General features: G+C 48.5%; 1 protein-coding gene across 2 annotated transcripts in view; it reads left to right on the forward strand.

Moving 5' to 3' along the window:
* Positions 1–15,296, forward strand: part of PDE1C (phosphodiesterase 1C) — a 537,043-nt gene that overhangs the window by 211,170 nt on the left and 310,577 nt on the right. The window contains exon 1 of one of the 2 annotated variants that reach the window (XM_075557556.1): positions 10,899–10,999. The exons of the other annotated variant lie outside the window; for it this stretch is intronic. Coding sequence (XP_075413671.1) covers positions 10,899–10,999 — 101 coding nt within the window. Of the gene's footprint in view, positions 1–10,898; positions 11,000–15,296 lie in introns of those variants that run through there. 2 annotated transcript variants of the gene reach the window in all.

The following is a 15,296-nucleotide window of genomic DNA, read 5'->3' on the forward strand; positions in this document are numbered from 1 at the left end:
GGGGAGGGAGAGGGCCTGCCCCGCCTTTCAGTTGTTCAGGCCAAAGCACCAGACATGCGAGTGAATCCATATGGGGTTCTCTAGACCCAGGCCACATCTGACTACTGCTTTATGAAAGACCCCAAACTACACCAGCAGAAGGACTGCGGCCTCAACCACAGAATTAGAGTTAGAGAAACGGCTTGCTGTTGTTTTAAGCACCACATCTGAGGGACGGTTTGCTACATAGCAATGACTAGCAGAACCACCACACATGTGAGCAGGCCTCCAACCGTGCCCTCAGTTCTGTACACCCCTTATTTTCCTATTTATCAGCATTTTAACGTTTACAGCGACATAATTGCTGTCTTCCAATCTATTTAGTGCCTGCTTTCATCAAGCTTGCATGTCCACAGTGCGGGGATGGGACTATTACCATGGACTCCCTGCATGTCCGGCACATAGTGTGCCTACAACAGGGGGTGGTTGTAGAAAAACATGATTGAAGGAGTCGTGAAGAATGAATCTAAGAGTTTCTGTCATTCATGAGCCTCTTCTATTTCACCCCCCTCCCTCAGACATCAGAAGAAGAAGCTACAAATCTTCATCTCTCGTCAGGGATCAGAAACAATTTTTGGGAAAAAACACCCGAAAAACTCTTTATCTTCTCTAGAAATTGCATTTATTAAACCACAGGCCCATTTTGCATCTACTACCTACCTGTTCAACACTTTCCATGATTCTTGATCAGCTCCTGGTGGGGTAGTGCTTACAAGTTGGGCTGGGACCCAGAAGGCCAGCAGTTCCAGACCTCCAGCCACTCCCAGGGAGACAGAGGGGCTCCCTGTTCCCATAAAGAGCGACAGCCTTGGAAACTCACAGGGTACTTCTACTCTGTCCTATAGGGTTTCTTAAGGTCAGCATTGGCTCAATGGCAGTGAGTTTGGTTTGGGGTTTTATTGATCCCTAAACCCACTGCCAATGAGTTGATTCCTACTCACAGTGACCGTGTATAGGATTCCTAACAGTACGTCGTAATGGGAGCAAACTGGTTCATCTTTCTCCCCAGGAGCTACTGGTTGGGTTGAACAGCCGACCTTGTGGTTCGCAGTCCAACGCCGAACTCTCAGCCCCAACCAGACTCCTTGTTCTATTGACCAGAGCATGAGAAACATGCCCAGCCTTCATATGGTATTCTAGGCTCATACTAATCAGCAAATCCAACCTCTGTCTTCTTCTTCGCTTCCTTCCACCTATCACACACATCTCTATTTTATGGGAACCTTCCTTCCCTAATTCTACCCACTTCCCAAGAGAACCTCTTCCTTCAGGCCACTCAGAATTTATCCAGCTAACTCTGCGCTTGGGTTACGAGGTTGCTAAGATCCCTTTCCGGAAGCCTTGGTGATGCAGTAGGTTATTAGGTTAACTAACCACACGGTCAGCCATTTACCAGCCACTCTGTGGGAGCAAGATGCGGCTCTCTGCTCCAGTAAAGATTTGAAGCTTCAGAAATTCAAAGAGGGCAGGTCTACTCTGTTCTGTAGGTCGCTATGAGACCGAATCAACTTGATGACAGTGAGTCTGATGACTTGAGGAGATGCTCTTCCACTACGAAAGTTCTCATATTTTGTATTTGTTTTGTAGCGATAGGAAGAACAACGGCTGATTTATGTGCATTTGGGTCAGAATTTGGCTGAATGTAGCATCAGCAGTTTTACATGAACAAAAAATTCAATTTCATTAGTATAGCCAAGTTAATTCTGCTGGGTTGGCACCGCGTTCTGAGAGGCAGAGTGGCCACAGGGGCCAGAAGTGAGGATGCCCACACTGTCTTCCTGCTCTGCCACTAACCGATACAAGGGAAGCTGTCAACCTCTCAGCCCACGGCCACCACATGGGGATAAGATGGGGATAATGAAGCACGCGAGTAATTCGCCAATGCTTTGATACATCATTATTAAAAAGTTGTTGCAATAAAATTTTGGTGCCATGTCATGATGCTTTATCAAGATAACAAGAGCACCTATGGGCGCTCTCAGGGGGTCGGGCTGGGGGGAGGCAGTGGTGGTTCAGTGGGTAGAATCCTCACCTTCCTTGCAAGAGACCTGGGATCATTGCCAGCCACATAAGTGGAGGCTTCTGACTATATTTCAACAGAGCTTCCAGACTCAGATAGACTAGGAAGAAAGGCCTGGCGGTCTCCTGAAAACCAGTCACTAGGAACCCTATGTTTCACAAGTGGCCTGATCCACAATTAAGAGTGACACAGCATTTCATTCCAGTACATATGGAGTCACCTTCAGCTGGAGCCCATTCTACAGCAGCTAACGACAGCATATTCACCTTGGGTGCTCTGGCCACTCCCAGCTTCCTGTTTTGTTTCCCGATTTCCATTCCCCTCATGTCCTTAAGCCTTGAGAAGAAGGTGGGGGATTGGGCAGGAACTACTTTTTATTAAAATCCTCCCATGTGTAAGGCACTACTCACCCTTTGTTTCATTAACGTCTTTAACGCTCCTCTAAGGGAGGACTTTCATTAGTTAGGATTCTTTTAATTGCCAGGGGTAGAAATCTGACTCAAACTTGCTTATGTGGAAAGAAAACAGAAGTATCTTTTTGATTCATATAACCTAAAGTCCTTGGGTATCCTGGTTTCAAAAATGGCAGGGCCAAGGTGCTCCAACCAGTTTAATTCTCTCTCTCTCTCTCTCTCATACTTCTCAATGGTATTATCCGAGTTGGCATCATTTTTGAGTAGATTTTCCCACATGTTGAAAAAGATAACTTCAAGGCCAGGTTTACCCAAGCCTCTTACAACCTATTCTCTCAAATGAAAAAGAAACAAATTCCCGCTGTGACTATACTCCACCATTTGCCTCTCACTAATCAAGAGCGCAACCTAAACGTTGCATTGGGTAAATCTGCTGGGAAAGAGCCCTTTAAGTTGTAGAAGAGCAAAGGATGCTACTTTGAGGATGAAGGTGTGTCTGGTCCGAGACATGGTATATATTCAATTGCATGTGGAAGTTGGACATTGCATAAGGCAGACTGAAGAAGAATCACGCATTTGAATTATGCTGCAGGCTAAGAATATTGAAAGCTCCATAAACTGCTAAAAGAACAAATAGATCTACCTTGGAGGACGTACAGCCAGAATGTTCCTTAGAGGCAAAGATGTGAGGCTTCGGCTCATGTACTTTGGATGTGTTTTCAGTCCCTGGAGAAAGACATCATGCTTGGTAAATTAAAGAGACAGTGAAAAAGATGAAGGGCCTTAAACATGGATTGATACAGTAGCTACAGCAATGGGCTTCACTATATGGACATTTGTGAGGATGGCAAAGGACCGAGAAGTGTTGTTTCATTCTGTTGTGTACAGGGTCGCTGTGAATTGAACGGCCTTGCAGGCCCCAGAAAGCAATAACAATGGTGACCACATCAAATCTCCCATAGAGAGTGTGTTAGGCCGGATGTCCTAGAGAAACAAATCCAGAGTCTCCCATGTGTAAGGGAGAGCTTTGTATCAAGAAGTAGTTATACGTCAGGAAAACACCCCAGCCCAGTCCAGATCAGGTCCATAAATCCAATACTAGTCCACAAGTCCAGTACTAATCCATAAATCCCTTTTCAGACTCACACAGCTATATGCAATGATGCAGAATGCAGGCCGGTGGGTGCAAAGTCTTGTAGATCCAATGGCAATGGATGCATCTCTGGGGTTCTGGCTGCCATCAGCACGGCTCGAAGTCAACAGGGAGGTTAAGCCAAGAGAGGGGCTCTTGCAGGTCTCAGCAACTCTCTGCGTGACTTGTCCGTATGAAGGTGAACGCAGAGAGAGAGAGAGAGAGAGAGAGAGAGAGAGAGAGAGAGAGAGAGAGCGCATGACCCACCTCCAGAGAGCTGTTTATCATGGTGGCACCTTCAAATGAGGTCATCAAGCTGCAACCTGATTGATAGGCTAACCTCCACCCATACCTTCTTACAGGTGACGTGTTGGCCCCGCAAAACTAAGATGATTGGCACAGTGGTTTCCCCAATGGGCTTCAAGCAGAGGAACAACGGTGAGGATGGCCCAGGACCAGGCCGAGCTCCATTCTGTTGTGCATCAGGTCATTATGTGTTGGAACCGACTTGATGGCACCAATGAGAGCAATAACATCAGAGAAGCGGAAGGAACTTATCACAGAGAGAGGTCAAAGTTGTGAGTCACAGGCAGGTTCCAGTAGGTTTCCCCATCTGGTAATGTCTCCTTCCCCTTCTTCCGTCTCCTCGCCTCCACCTTTCTGGGCCACTCTCTGGGCATGGGGTTCCGAGGCTGAGTGCTCAGTGCCCTGTAGCAGGTGGTGGCTTAGCTAGCCCATGGCTTCTTTCTGGGACAGCGTCTGCCACAAATCATAAAAGCAAACAGAGAAGCTCTTACTGGTGGCAGTGTCACCAAAAAGGCTCCGTGCTTCAAAGGGAAACCAGTGGGAGAGACTAGCCTCTGTTGACAGTGCATTCCGGGAGCATCTCACATCTGCTGTGGGCGGGAGGGAGGGGCTGCTGTGCCCGATGGTGCTACTTCCGATGATGCCCTGCATGCTTCTCCGGGATTCCCCCTCAACAGACGCTGCGGATGCTGCTGCCAAGTTGTTAAACTGGATCAAGGGCACAGGCTGGCTTCCTGGAGGTCAAAGCAAGCTGTCAGAACCCAGGACCTGCTAAACGGATGCTCAGGGGGAAACAGGGCTTTCCTTTTCCTGACTGTGTCACTCATGTTGGTCCTGCTCGTCCTTCTTTGTAAGCTGCAGAGCCTGGGGTGCGCTTGCTCTCTGCACACCTCAGACAGAGCCAATGGCATCATCTGCCTGGTGGTTGTTGCATGACCCCATCACAGGCTTCAGGAGACCTAGTTTCAATGCAGGAAGCACAGCATACCCAGGGCAGCAGGTACCCTCACCTGCCATCCCCTGTGCAGAACAGCCTATGGCTCCCAGCACCTGCAGGGGACAGCCCAAGGACCCACAGTGACTCTGGCTGACCTTCTAGAGTTTGCTCCTCTCTTGAGTCACACACCTTAGTAAAGCCACACAAAGCTATTTGAGGGTGGCTGGACACCCCCTCCCCCACATGCTTTGGTGTCTTTTGTCATTCAGTGATCTCTTTCTGGAATGATGATCCTCCACCTGCTTTCCATGTCAGCAACTTCTACTCTTCCAGCCTCAAGATGCAGTTCACACGTCACTGTGTAGACTTCCTAATTCTAATCCTTGTAGTAACACCCCCTTCCCTTAATTGTAGTCTTTTCAGCCCTGGTGGTGTAATGAGTTACACATTGGGCTGACAACACCAGGTCAGTAGTTCTAAACCACCAGCTGCTCTACTTTCTATCCTATAAAGATTTACCGTCTCAGAAACTCACCAGGGCAGTTCTACCTTGTCTTGTAGGGTAGGGTTGTTATGAGTCATCATCAATTCGTGACATAGTTTGGTTTAAGGACCCCTGGTACTGTAATGGGTTACAAGTTGGACTATTAATCTTTAAGTGAGCACTTCCAAACCACCAGCTATTCTATGGGAGAAAAATGAGGCTTTCTACCCCTGTCAAGATTGAGCCTCAGAAACCTGCAGGGGAAGTTCTGCTGTGTAGGGTCATTGTGAGTCAGAATGGACTTGATGGCAGTGAGTACGTCTTCAGGGAGGTGGTCTATCGCAAAGGAGAAAAACCACAAGCTTTGTACTCTGCCCTGGGTGCAAAACCTGGCTCTGTGGCTTACTGGGCCCTGGCAAAATTCATCGGCTCTTTGGGAGCCTCTTCTGTCTTCCTTTGTCAATGTTGTTCGGTGGTGTCTCATGGTGAACTAGAACCCATAGGGCCCCCATGTGACAAAGCAGAAGCCCTCAGTAGGGTTTTCTCTGCTCTCATCTTTACAGAAGCCTGTCACGCGATTTCTCTTCCAGTGAGCAACTGGCTGAGTTCCAGCTGCCAACCTTCCTCTTACCTGTTGAGCATCTCATCTGTTGCACCGTGAAGAGGCTACAACTATCCTTTAGTGTGTTTTGCTGAGGGACCAACTCGTGGTGTGCCTATAATGGTGACTGACACCAGGGAGTTCATTCTCAATAACAGGTAGAGCTTATTGCGGCTGATCTTGTATCATGAGATCTTAGAGACAAAAAGGACCCCAGGGGTCATTCCAATGCCTGTAAAGCTTGATTGCCACTCCCTCAGAATGTCATCAAGCATCTCTTTGAACTTCACCTCTGTCTGATACTTCACACTCTTCTTATTTTTGATGCTACATAATGCTGATGGTGAGAAACCATGAAGACAGGGGTTGAAGTACTCAGCTGCTAACTGAAAGACTGGCAGTTCAAACCCACTAGCAGCTCCCTGGGAGGAAGAACTGGCAGTCTGCTGCCTTAAAGATTTCAGCCTGGGAAACCCTTTGGGGGAATTTGCAGTCTGTTCCACAGGGTTACCTCGTCCTGTAGAGGCCAAGATGCTGAGTCTTCTTCTCAAGTACTTTGGACATGTCAGGAGAGACCAATCCTTGGAGAAGGACATTGTGCTTGGTAAAGTCGTGGGGGAGCAAAAAAAGAGGAAGACTTTTGACCAGATTGATGTATGGAGTGGCTCCATCCATGGGCTAAGAACAATTGTGAGGCTCACATAGGATTGAGTGATGTTTGGTTCGGTTGAACAAGGGATCACTATGCATCTGAATTGACTCCATGACATCTACTAGCAGCAGCAGCAGCAGCAGCAACAACAGGTCACCATGAGTTGGAATAGAGCCCATTGTAACTTTTTTTGGCTTTTAAAAAAAAATTTTACTATTTGTTTTCAACAATTTCACAGACATACAAATAACATTTCAATACTGCAAAGTTTTGTGTGAATGTTGATGGCTCCGAGGTTTGCTAGTATTTGGGCTAAGTTTCTTCATCTGCATTTGGGGAATATATTGAAAAATCAGTTATACATATCTGTGTTTGCATATATGTATATGAGTATATATGCTTATGCATCTGTGTGCATGGGTTTTCGTGTATTTAGTTGTATCTGACTCGGGAGTCTTCTAAAGTGCTGGGTTAGAAAGTTAAAGTAGAAATTAATCTCCAAAGCAAAGTTGTTACATAGCATTGTGTTTTCTGAGTCCTTGTATTTCTGGGGCGGCTTGCCTCTGCTTTGCTGGGCTCTCAGCAGACGGGACTGGAGATTGTGGTTTGTAACATTGCTGTAACTGCGACAGGTAAGCAAAGAATAAAAACCGAGTGACAGGCAAATGTGGGCACCTAAAAATAGTACATTTTCTTGCTACAAGGCAATTTTATTTTCTAATGTGATCCAGAAAGCAACCCGAATGGGGAGCAGGGATTTCAGAGTTACTTCTTGGGCTTTGCCCCTCAGTTTTCTTAACTGTGAAGTGGATGGGTTGGGCGCTCAGAGTTGGGGTGAAGGAGTTTCTGAGTGGGGGTCCCTGCCTTGGAGTACTGATGATCCCCTTTCCCCGTTCATCTGGAGCAGATCTTCCTTTGTTTTTAAAAGCTGGTGTGTGCCTTGGAATTAAAAAGAAATCATTTTATTGAGGGCTCTTACAGCTCATATCACAATCCACACATCACTTGTATCAATCACATTTGTGCATAAATTGCCATCATCACTTTCAAAGCATTTTCTTTCTACTTGAGCTCTTGGTATTAGCTCTTCTTCAACCCCCCCCCCCACACACACTCTCAGGAACCCTTGATAAATTATAAAAGATTGTTACTATCATATTTTACGCCATCTGCTGTCTGGAACCCAGAACAGATAAACCCCTCTGGAACAGTAATGGGAGTAGCGATACATGAAGGTAGGGGAAGGTGGGGGGGAGAAAGGGAGGAACTGATAGCAATGATCAGCATATAGCATGCTCACCCCCCAGGGGGCTGGACAACAGAAACATGGGTAAAGGGAGACAGCCTTGGAATTTTTAACAATTTTAGTTAAAAATTCTATTACTTAATAAAACTGAAAACCTCAAACCTAGATTATCTTTAAGGTCCTTTTCAGCTCCCCAAACTGTGATGGCTTTAAAATACAGCAAAGTTATGTTTCTGTGGACTTTCTAATACATATCTGATTTTTAGATTTCACTGAAAAGAAACAGCCATGCTTCAGAACTGTGTTAAAGAATAATTTGCGGACTCTCTCTCTAATTACCATGGCTATATCTTTCTCTCTACCCCCTGCCCCCTCACACACACACATTTTCTCTTCTCTGACTCAATCCAAATCCCACTGAGGGTAGCACAAAGTCATGGGCACGGTGTGGGGCAGGAAGGTGAATTTCCCCCCTTTCCCTCTCATTCTATGTCTCCATCACGGGCCAGCCCTTGAAGACAGTTTGATGTCATTAAAGTAGGCAGTTAGCAACATTCATCTCTGTCTCCAGCACTTCCTCTTCTCACGTCTCTCCAGATGCGCCCCCTCCCCCCCCGAATCATGATGGGGGAGGAACGTAGGAAATCTTTTTTCTTTCACTGCTTTACTTTGTGGCTGTGGAAAATAGGAGAGGATGATAAGATGATCAGATATTGAATCATAACTCACACACCTGTCTTCTTCCCTTCGGCTCTCATGCCTCGGCTTTCTTCTGGTGGAATGGGGATGATAATCAGATTGTCTGCCTCTTGGAGTTATTGTACTACGTGAGTTTCAAACTCTCAGAATAGTGTTCAGACAACAGGATGTTGCTGCCAATACCCGTTTGCTCGTAAGTGTCATTACCAGCAGGGCTACACATTTATTCTGGCAGCTGTCTAACGGGGGGGATAAACTGATGGACGTACTTGGTTACGGGGACCGTGCTTGTGCCTTCTGCACCCCAAACAGGTAGCTGAAATCAGGTGTGGTGTCCTTCTTCCCCAGGTCACCATTCTGAGCTGGGAGGCCGGTGGGCGAGAGATTGAGGTGATGAATGTAGGTAAATGAGCCCCACACTGGCTGCTTGATGGTGAGTCTGACTGGTAGGACTTCCTGGGGCTGTGAGTGAATGGCTCCCGAGGCTTCTCTTGGCTGTCATCTTTATGGAAGCACATCAGCAGGGCTCGCTTCAGCAGAGTTGCTGGGTGGGTTCAAACTGCCAACCTTTAGCTCTCAGCCGATCACCAACCCCCTGGCACCTTCCAGGCTCAAGAGTGCCTTAACATGGTCCAGTTTACCTGAAAATCTTTAAGGTTGAATGAGGCGTCTTCGGCCGCTGTGGCAGTTGAGTAGGCAAGCATTTTGGATGAAGCAGATCTGTCATTTCCTGAGAGTCAGGGACCTTCCCGGTCACTTCACCTGCTGTGCTCACCACTCATGTGTGGCAGGTGATCTCTGAACAGGCAAGTGTGTGTGCAAGATGAAGACACCATCATTGTATTACTGTCAAGGTCAAATGAAGGAGTTCCGTCGTGTGTGCAATACAGAAAAGGTAGTCCTCACCTTTAAGTCTATTTTGCTTTTGGAGAAGTGGGTACGTTTTACGCGTATTTTACTTTCCTGACAACTATCTGAGGGAAATGAGCAGAACACTGCGGCTGTGAGTGAAGCAGCATTACCTGCCCACCGAGGAAAACACAGTGAGGTCCAGGGCGTGCTGCAAGCTGAGGCTCAGAATCCTAAGGGCCAGCTCTGACCCTTCCTGGAAGGCAGTGCTGGCCGCTTAGCCTGGCTGGAGCTTGCCCATCAGTTCTGTGGTTAAGGCAGCAATCTGCTTGAGCCTGCCTCTCTTTTTCGTTTTCTCATTGTCTTTTGGTCCTGGGTCTCTTTCCCAAGTCTCCCTCTAGGGTAACACTGAAGTCAGGTCCTAACTTTGGGAAGCTGACACTCTGCCAGACTATAGGCCCCCTCACTCATCAGGGATCCCCTGAAGAGTTCATTGACACTACCCAGCGGGAACTTCTACTTCCTCAGTTCTTCTTCTTGCTACTCCTTTATATATCATGGTGTGTGTGTGTGTGTGTGTGTGTGTGTGTGTGTGTGTGTGTGTGTGTGTGTGTGTGAGAGAGAGAGAGAGAGAGAGAGAGAGAGAGAGAGAGAGAGAGAGAGACTCCCATTAGCAAGAAAATACGAGGACTTTCTAAGTGTGATGTGTAACAACTTTAGCGCCTGTCACTTGCTTTAATATTTCAAAATGGACCCGGCGCTCGCGGGCGTGTAAGTGCGCGCTGTAAATAAAAGATCCAAGCGGAGACTCCGGGGTGTCTGTACCAGGCTCTCCTGGAGAACACCTAGTTCCTGTCCTGGGATTTTCAGCGCCCAGGAGCCATTCATCAGCGCCCTCCCCTGGGGGTCCTGCACCGCTGTACCTGAAGTGGGGTCTGCAGGGCTGGAAGCGGCGAGCCCAGCCCGGCGGGCTGCGGGCACCGCGCGCGGGTCCGTCCTGGGCGTCCACAGAGCCGGACCGGACGCCTGTCCCCTGCGCCTGCAGCACCTTCCCCCGCAGGGGTCAGTTGCTCACTTGTGGGCAGAGCTGCCGGTGAGTGCAGGCATGGGGGCGCGCCGGGCAGGGGGGGGGGGGGCCGAGAGAGAGCCGGATGGAGTGGGGGGCGCTGGGGAGGGGAGGCTCGCCCTATGGGGTGGGCAGCCTGGGTCCCCACCTCCGGCCTCGGCCAGCTGCTGGCTCTCCTCTCTCCCAGCCTCTCCTCACCTTGCCCCCCCCCCCCCCTCGCTTCCTCTCCTTCCCACCCAGCCTCCTCGCCTGCCCCCCTCCCGGTTGGCTTCGGAATTGGAAGCATTAGTGTGGGACCCTGGCTAGGACCCACAGCTGCCCCAGGGCGCACCTGGAGCAGGGGGTCCCCTGCGATCCGAGCCGATCTAAGTCTGGGCTTGGGCTCCAGGGAGGGGGAGCACCCGGAGGGGACGCCCAAACTCTCTCCTCCTCACTCGCGGTGATCCCTGCAGCCATGGAGTCGCCCACCAAGGAGATTGAAGAATTTGAGAGCAACTCTCTGAAATACCTGCAACCCGAACAGATCGAGAAAATCTGGCTGAGGCTCCGAGGACTGTAAGTAAATCCCTTCAGCTCTCTTTCCCCATTTCCCGTTCCCACCCTCCTTTTACTACCAAGACCCAGCCCCAACCGCAGGGCCCTTTAAATAAATACAGTCCGAGAAGTTCCACAGCTGCCGCTCTGTTCGCTACAGTCTCTGCCGCCCGGCCACAGAGTCAAGGCTTTTTTTCTGGAGAGCCTCGGATGTCTTGTTATTTTCAAGTTATGCCGTTTTTTGGTGCGGGGTGGGGGACAGGGGAGTGGGTGGAGGAAGGAGATGCCTTTCCATGAGGCAGTTGTCCTTCATCAGGCAAGGAGGCTTCTTGCCACTGGAGAAACCTTTGGGGGGGAGGATCCAGGTGAGACGTTTCTAATCAAAAGAAGAGATTCTCTTCCTGCATCAGTGGTTCAAATTTAAAAAGCGTGTCCCGTGTCCGAATTCTCTTCTCTTCCCCCTCTACCCCGCCCAGGTCAGTTTCTGCTATGTTCTCGGGATACTCTGGAGTCTGAAACAGTGTACAAGAAGGAAAAAGTCTTTGGGAGAAAGTGGGGATCAGAGGCATTTGCCCTTGGGTTTTCCCCTAGCAATGCTTTTAATGGTGAAGGAAGGTGTTGTTGGAACTCAGTGCCCTGATTCCTGAGACCTCAAGAAGTCCCCCAGTTTCATTCACTCCCTTGAGCTCTTGGGGGCTACCAAGGGGCTTGGGAGTACATGATATTTGCCAGGACAAGGTTTTCTTAACCCTCCAATCAGAAAGCTTGTAGCGATGGAAGCGCATTAACTATTTGCTCCCGGTTGACCAGGCAGAGCCGGGAGACCCCTGCCCTAATTCCTCAGTAGTCATGCATTGGCTATCTAGTGGGGACTTTGACACAACAGTTTCTCTGCAAGTACAGTCTCTGATTCTCTCAAGGACAATGATGGGAAATCAGGCTTCCCACCAGGTTGTGGTGATGCAGTTATTGTTTTGAAAAGTGCACGCATGCACACAAACACCCACACATGCAAATACATGTACAACAAATAAAGGTACCGACTTGTACTGGTTGTAGCTGAGAGGGGGCCACACCCCAACTCACATGTCTGAAATTTCTAAGGGGAAGCAACACGGGGGTGGTGGTGTTGTTGTGCTGTGTTTCTTTCTGGAGTCCCGACTTAAATGACAATTTCTAAAACGTCCTCTTGTCAGCAATCCAAGTAAGCTTCATTGCCATTGAACTACATGGGAATCCATAGCACGGAATGTGATTTTTTGAGCTGTCTGGCCACTACACGTAGAGGCTGTCAGCTTATTTGGAAGTTTTGTCTTTCTGGCTCGGAAGCTCCCTTGAAGATTTAGATACAGGCAACACAGAGGAGCTTCTGCAGAGTTGTGTTGATGGCCCTCGCTGGTCCTCTGTGGAGAGCGCTGCCTTTGGTTTTGCTGAGATCCCAGTAGGAAGTGTAGTCCCTTGGCCAAATCTGGGGCTGAGGCTGCAGTGGGTAAGTTGTGCAGCTAGCTCCTTGCCACCCTCATAAGAAAGACCCGTGTTTACACACTGAGGCACTGGGCTGCTTTACAATTCATTCTGATCCCCCCCCCCCCCCCCCCCCGGCTGCTCTGACTAGAGACAAGTGTTCAGCCCAAACTGCCAGGCTGAGGCGGAACGGGTGCCAGAAAGCATGTAGCACGTACAGCATCCCGTCTTGTAGCATTCTCTGTGGCATATCTGGCCGGCTTCTCCCTCCCCGCCAACCCTGAGGAGTTGCCTTGTGATGTATCTGTGTATTCACTGTCCTCATCTCTTCCATCTACCCAGCGCCTTGGAGCGTAAAAGGTGTGGGCAGATTCTTCTCCAAGTGTAGGTTTTTGAATTCTCCTCCTGCTGGAGCCAGATCCGCCCTACTGCGATCCAGTCCATGAGTTCTTTAGCATCACCCATGAATTTGAGAAGGACCTGTTAGGGTGGTTCTGGTATTTTCACTACTATTATGATTTTTAAACAATGGAACAAAGACACTATAATAAGCTGTGAACGTATGGGAATCCCAACACATGTTCATGTGTACGACTTGGAATAATGCTCTGGTAGACCACACAAATAGACAGGGTGTGTGTCTATTTGTCCCCACGACAGACAGACAGAAAGAGAGCTGCTCTTATAACGTTGTAGACAGGATGGATGTCAATATCCATTCATTACCACGACGCCCTCATGGGCAGTGCCTCTGAAGTGACCACAGATGGTCAGGGGCTCAGTTTGGTTTGTCTAGGAGCCCTCCAAGTTCAGGACTGAATGATCTCACACGGGCCTATACAGTGGTATTTTGTTGTCAGGATTTCCCTTGTTCAGTCTGGTGTTAGAAGTGTAATCTCCTCCACTGAAATGCATGTTTCCAGGGGACAGGCACCGTGTGTCTTGCTCACTGCTGTGTCTGTAGGGTCTAGAATAGAGTCCGGCACAAAGTCGGTCTTCAAAGAACATGTGATGAAGGAAGCATAAAGAACGAGTCTTCTTAAAATCCCCAATACATGGAAGCATAGACTTTAGTCAGTCACGGCTAGTTGTAAGCACTACAGTATGGAGCAAGCTGTGGCCAAGCGTGACCCAGGACTGAGTTTCCCACACTTGTGTTAACCAGGCTTTCTGCCCCCCACCCCTCCCCCTTGTTTCTAACTCTGCCTGGTCCTGTATCATCCCCATCATGGGTTGTGATCCAGGCTGTTGTGATCGATAGCGTTTACACTGCCTAATTTTCCATAGTCACTCTCCAGGCCTTCCTTCGCAGTCCGGGTTAGTCTGGAAGGGTCCCCGAAGCCTGTTCAGCATCACGAGAACTCACAAGACAGAGCGGTGGCTGTGCACGAAGTGCGTTGCCTGGGCCTCAAACGCAGCCCTTGCACGTGGAAGTCTACTACTGAACCACCAATGTCTCCTCTCTCTCCGTTGATCTGTCCCGTTTGCTGTGCTGGCGAGGAGTGGTCTTTACCAGTAACAAGAGAATTGTTGTGATTCTCTTTCTCAAGACCCTACAGCATGGGCGGATCCTGTATACGATGCAGCCTGCACCCCTCCATGCCTTTTTTTCCCTCTCTAGCGTGTCTCACTATCTCAGTAGTATTGACTAATTGGCCAATTAGTCAATTCCAACTCATAGCAAGTCTATCTACAGGTGCCAAGGCTGCAAATCTAGACCAGAGCAGAAATCCCCATCTTTTTCCTGTGGAAAAGCCAGTGGGTTTGAACTGCTGACCTTGTGGTTACTTAACAGCACCACTAGAGCTCCTTTCTCATCCTCACTGCCATGTAGTGAATTCTGACTCACAGTGATGCTATGGGACAGGGTAGAGCTACCTCTGTGGGTTTCTGAGACTGTAACTCTTTACAGGAACTGAAAGCCTCATCTTTCTCCTGTGGAGTGACTTGTGGTTTCAAACTGCTAGCCTTGCAGTCCAAGGTAGAACCCACACCACCCCCAGGGTTCCCCCCTTCTCAATAGTACATAGAATTAGGAAGTGTTAAAAACCCATCACGCTACCAGTGCACCAACACTAGACATATCAGAGCAGAACACTAACTACCCCGGCCGAAGTGCTAAACTCTCCATGCTCAGGTGTTACACGGTGCTAATGTGACTCCCCGCTTCCAGCCTAGCCTTTTCCATACATGTCTCCATCTTTCTGAGCTGAGAGGGGATACTCATTGCCTACCTGAACTTCCTCAATTAAAGCCACCACAGTGATGGAGTCCTTTTCCCTATGATGAGCCAGGCCCATCCTTGCTTTTCTACCAACTCCATTCTCCCCATAAGCTGTTGTTGTGTCTTTTTCCTTGGTAGGAGTGGGCGGAATCTTTTCAGAGCTCCCCTTCCCCCAAATCACTGGTTTGTGACAGTATCTTTGATCTGAGCTCCAAAGCACTAGGGATAGACTTCATTTTGCTGATGATGCTGCATGGCTGCTTGGGCTGGAGCAGCTGGGTGGTGGTTTGCATGCTGGGTACTGACTAAGAGTCTCCCACGGCCAGACTGCCATAGGATGACAAAATGGTGCTTCTGTGCCACTTCTGTTCTGATTTTTCCAACTGAGCACAAGATAACTGGTTCCACCAAGCTGAATAATTTCTTGGCCTTCATGGTCTCATTTGTAATTACCTCAGCTACTATGCATTCATTTTGTTCAACTATGAGGTAGTCTGTATATTACATTTCTACTGATACAGAACCCTATGAAGATGATGATCCTTTCCCCCCATTATCTAAAATAGTCTTATAATATAAAAGCACTAATTTATAATATAAAAAATAGCATTAGATTAATTATATGGATGC

The sequence above is a fragment of the Tenrec ecaudatus genome, chromosome 9, assembly GCF_050624435.1.
Source record: "Tenrec ecaudatus isolate mTenEca1 chromosome 9, mTenEca1.hap1, whole genome shotgun sequence".
NCBI classification, from domain to species: domain Eukaryota; kingdom Metazoa; phylum Chordata; class Mammalia; order Afrosoricida; family Tenrecidae; genus Tenrec; species Tenrec ecaudatus.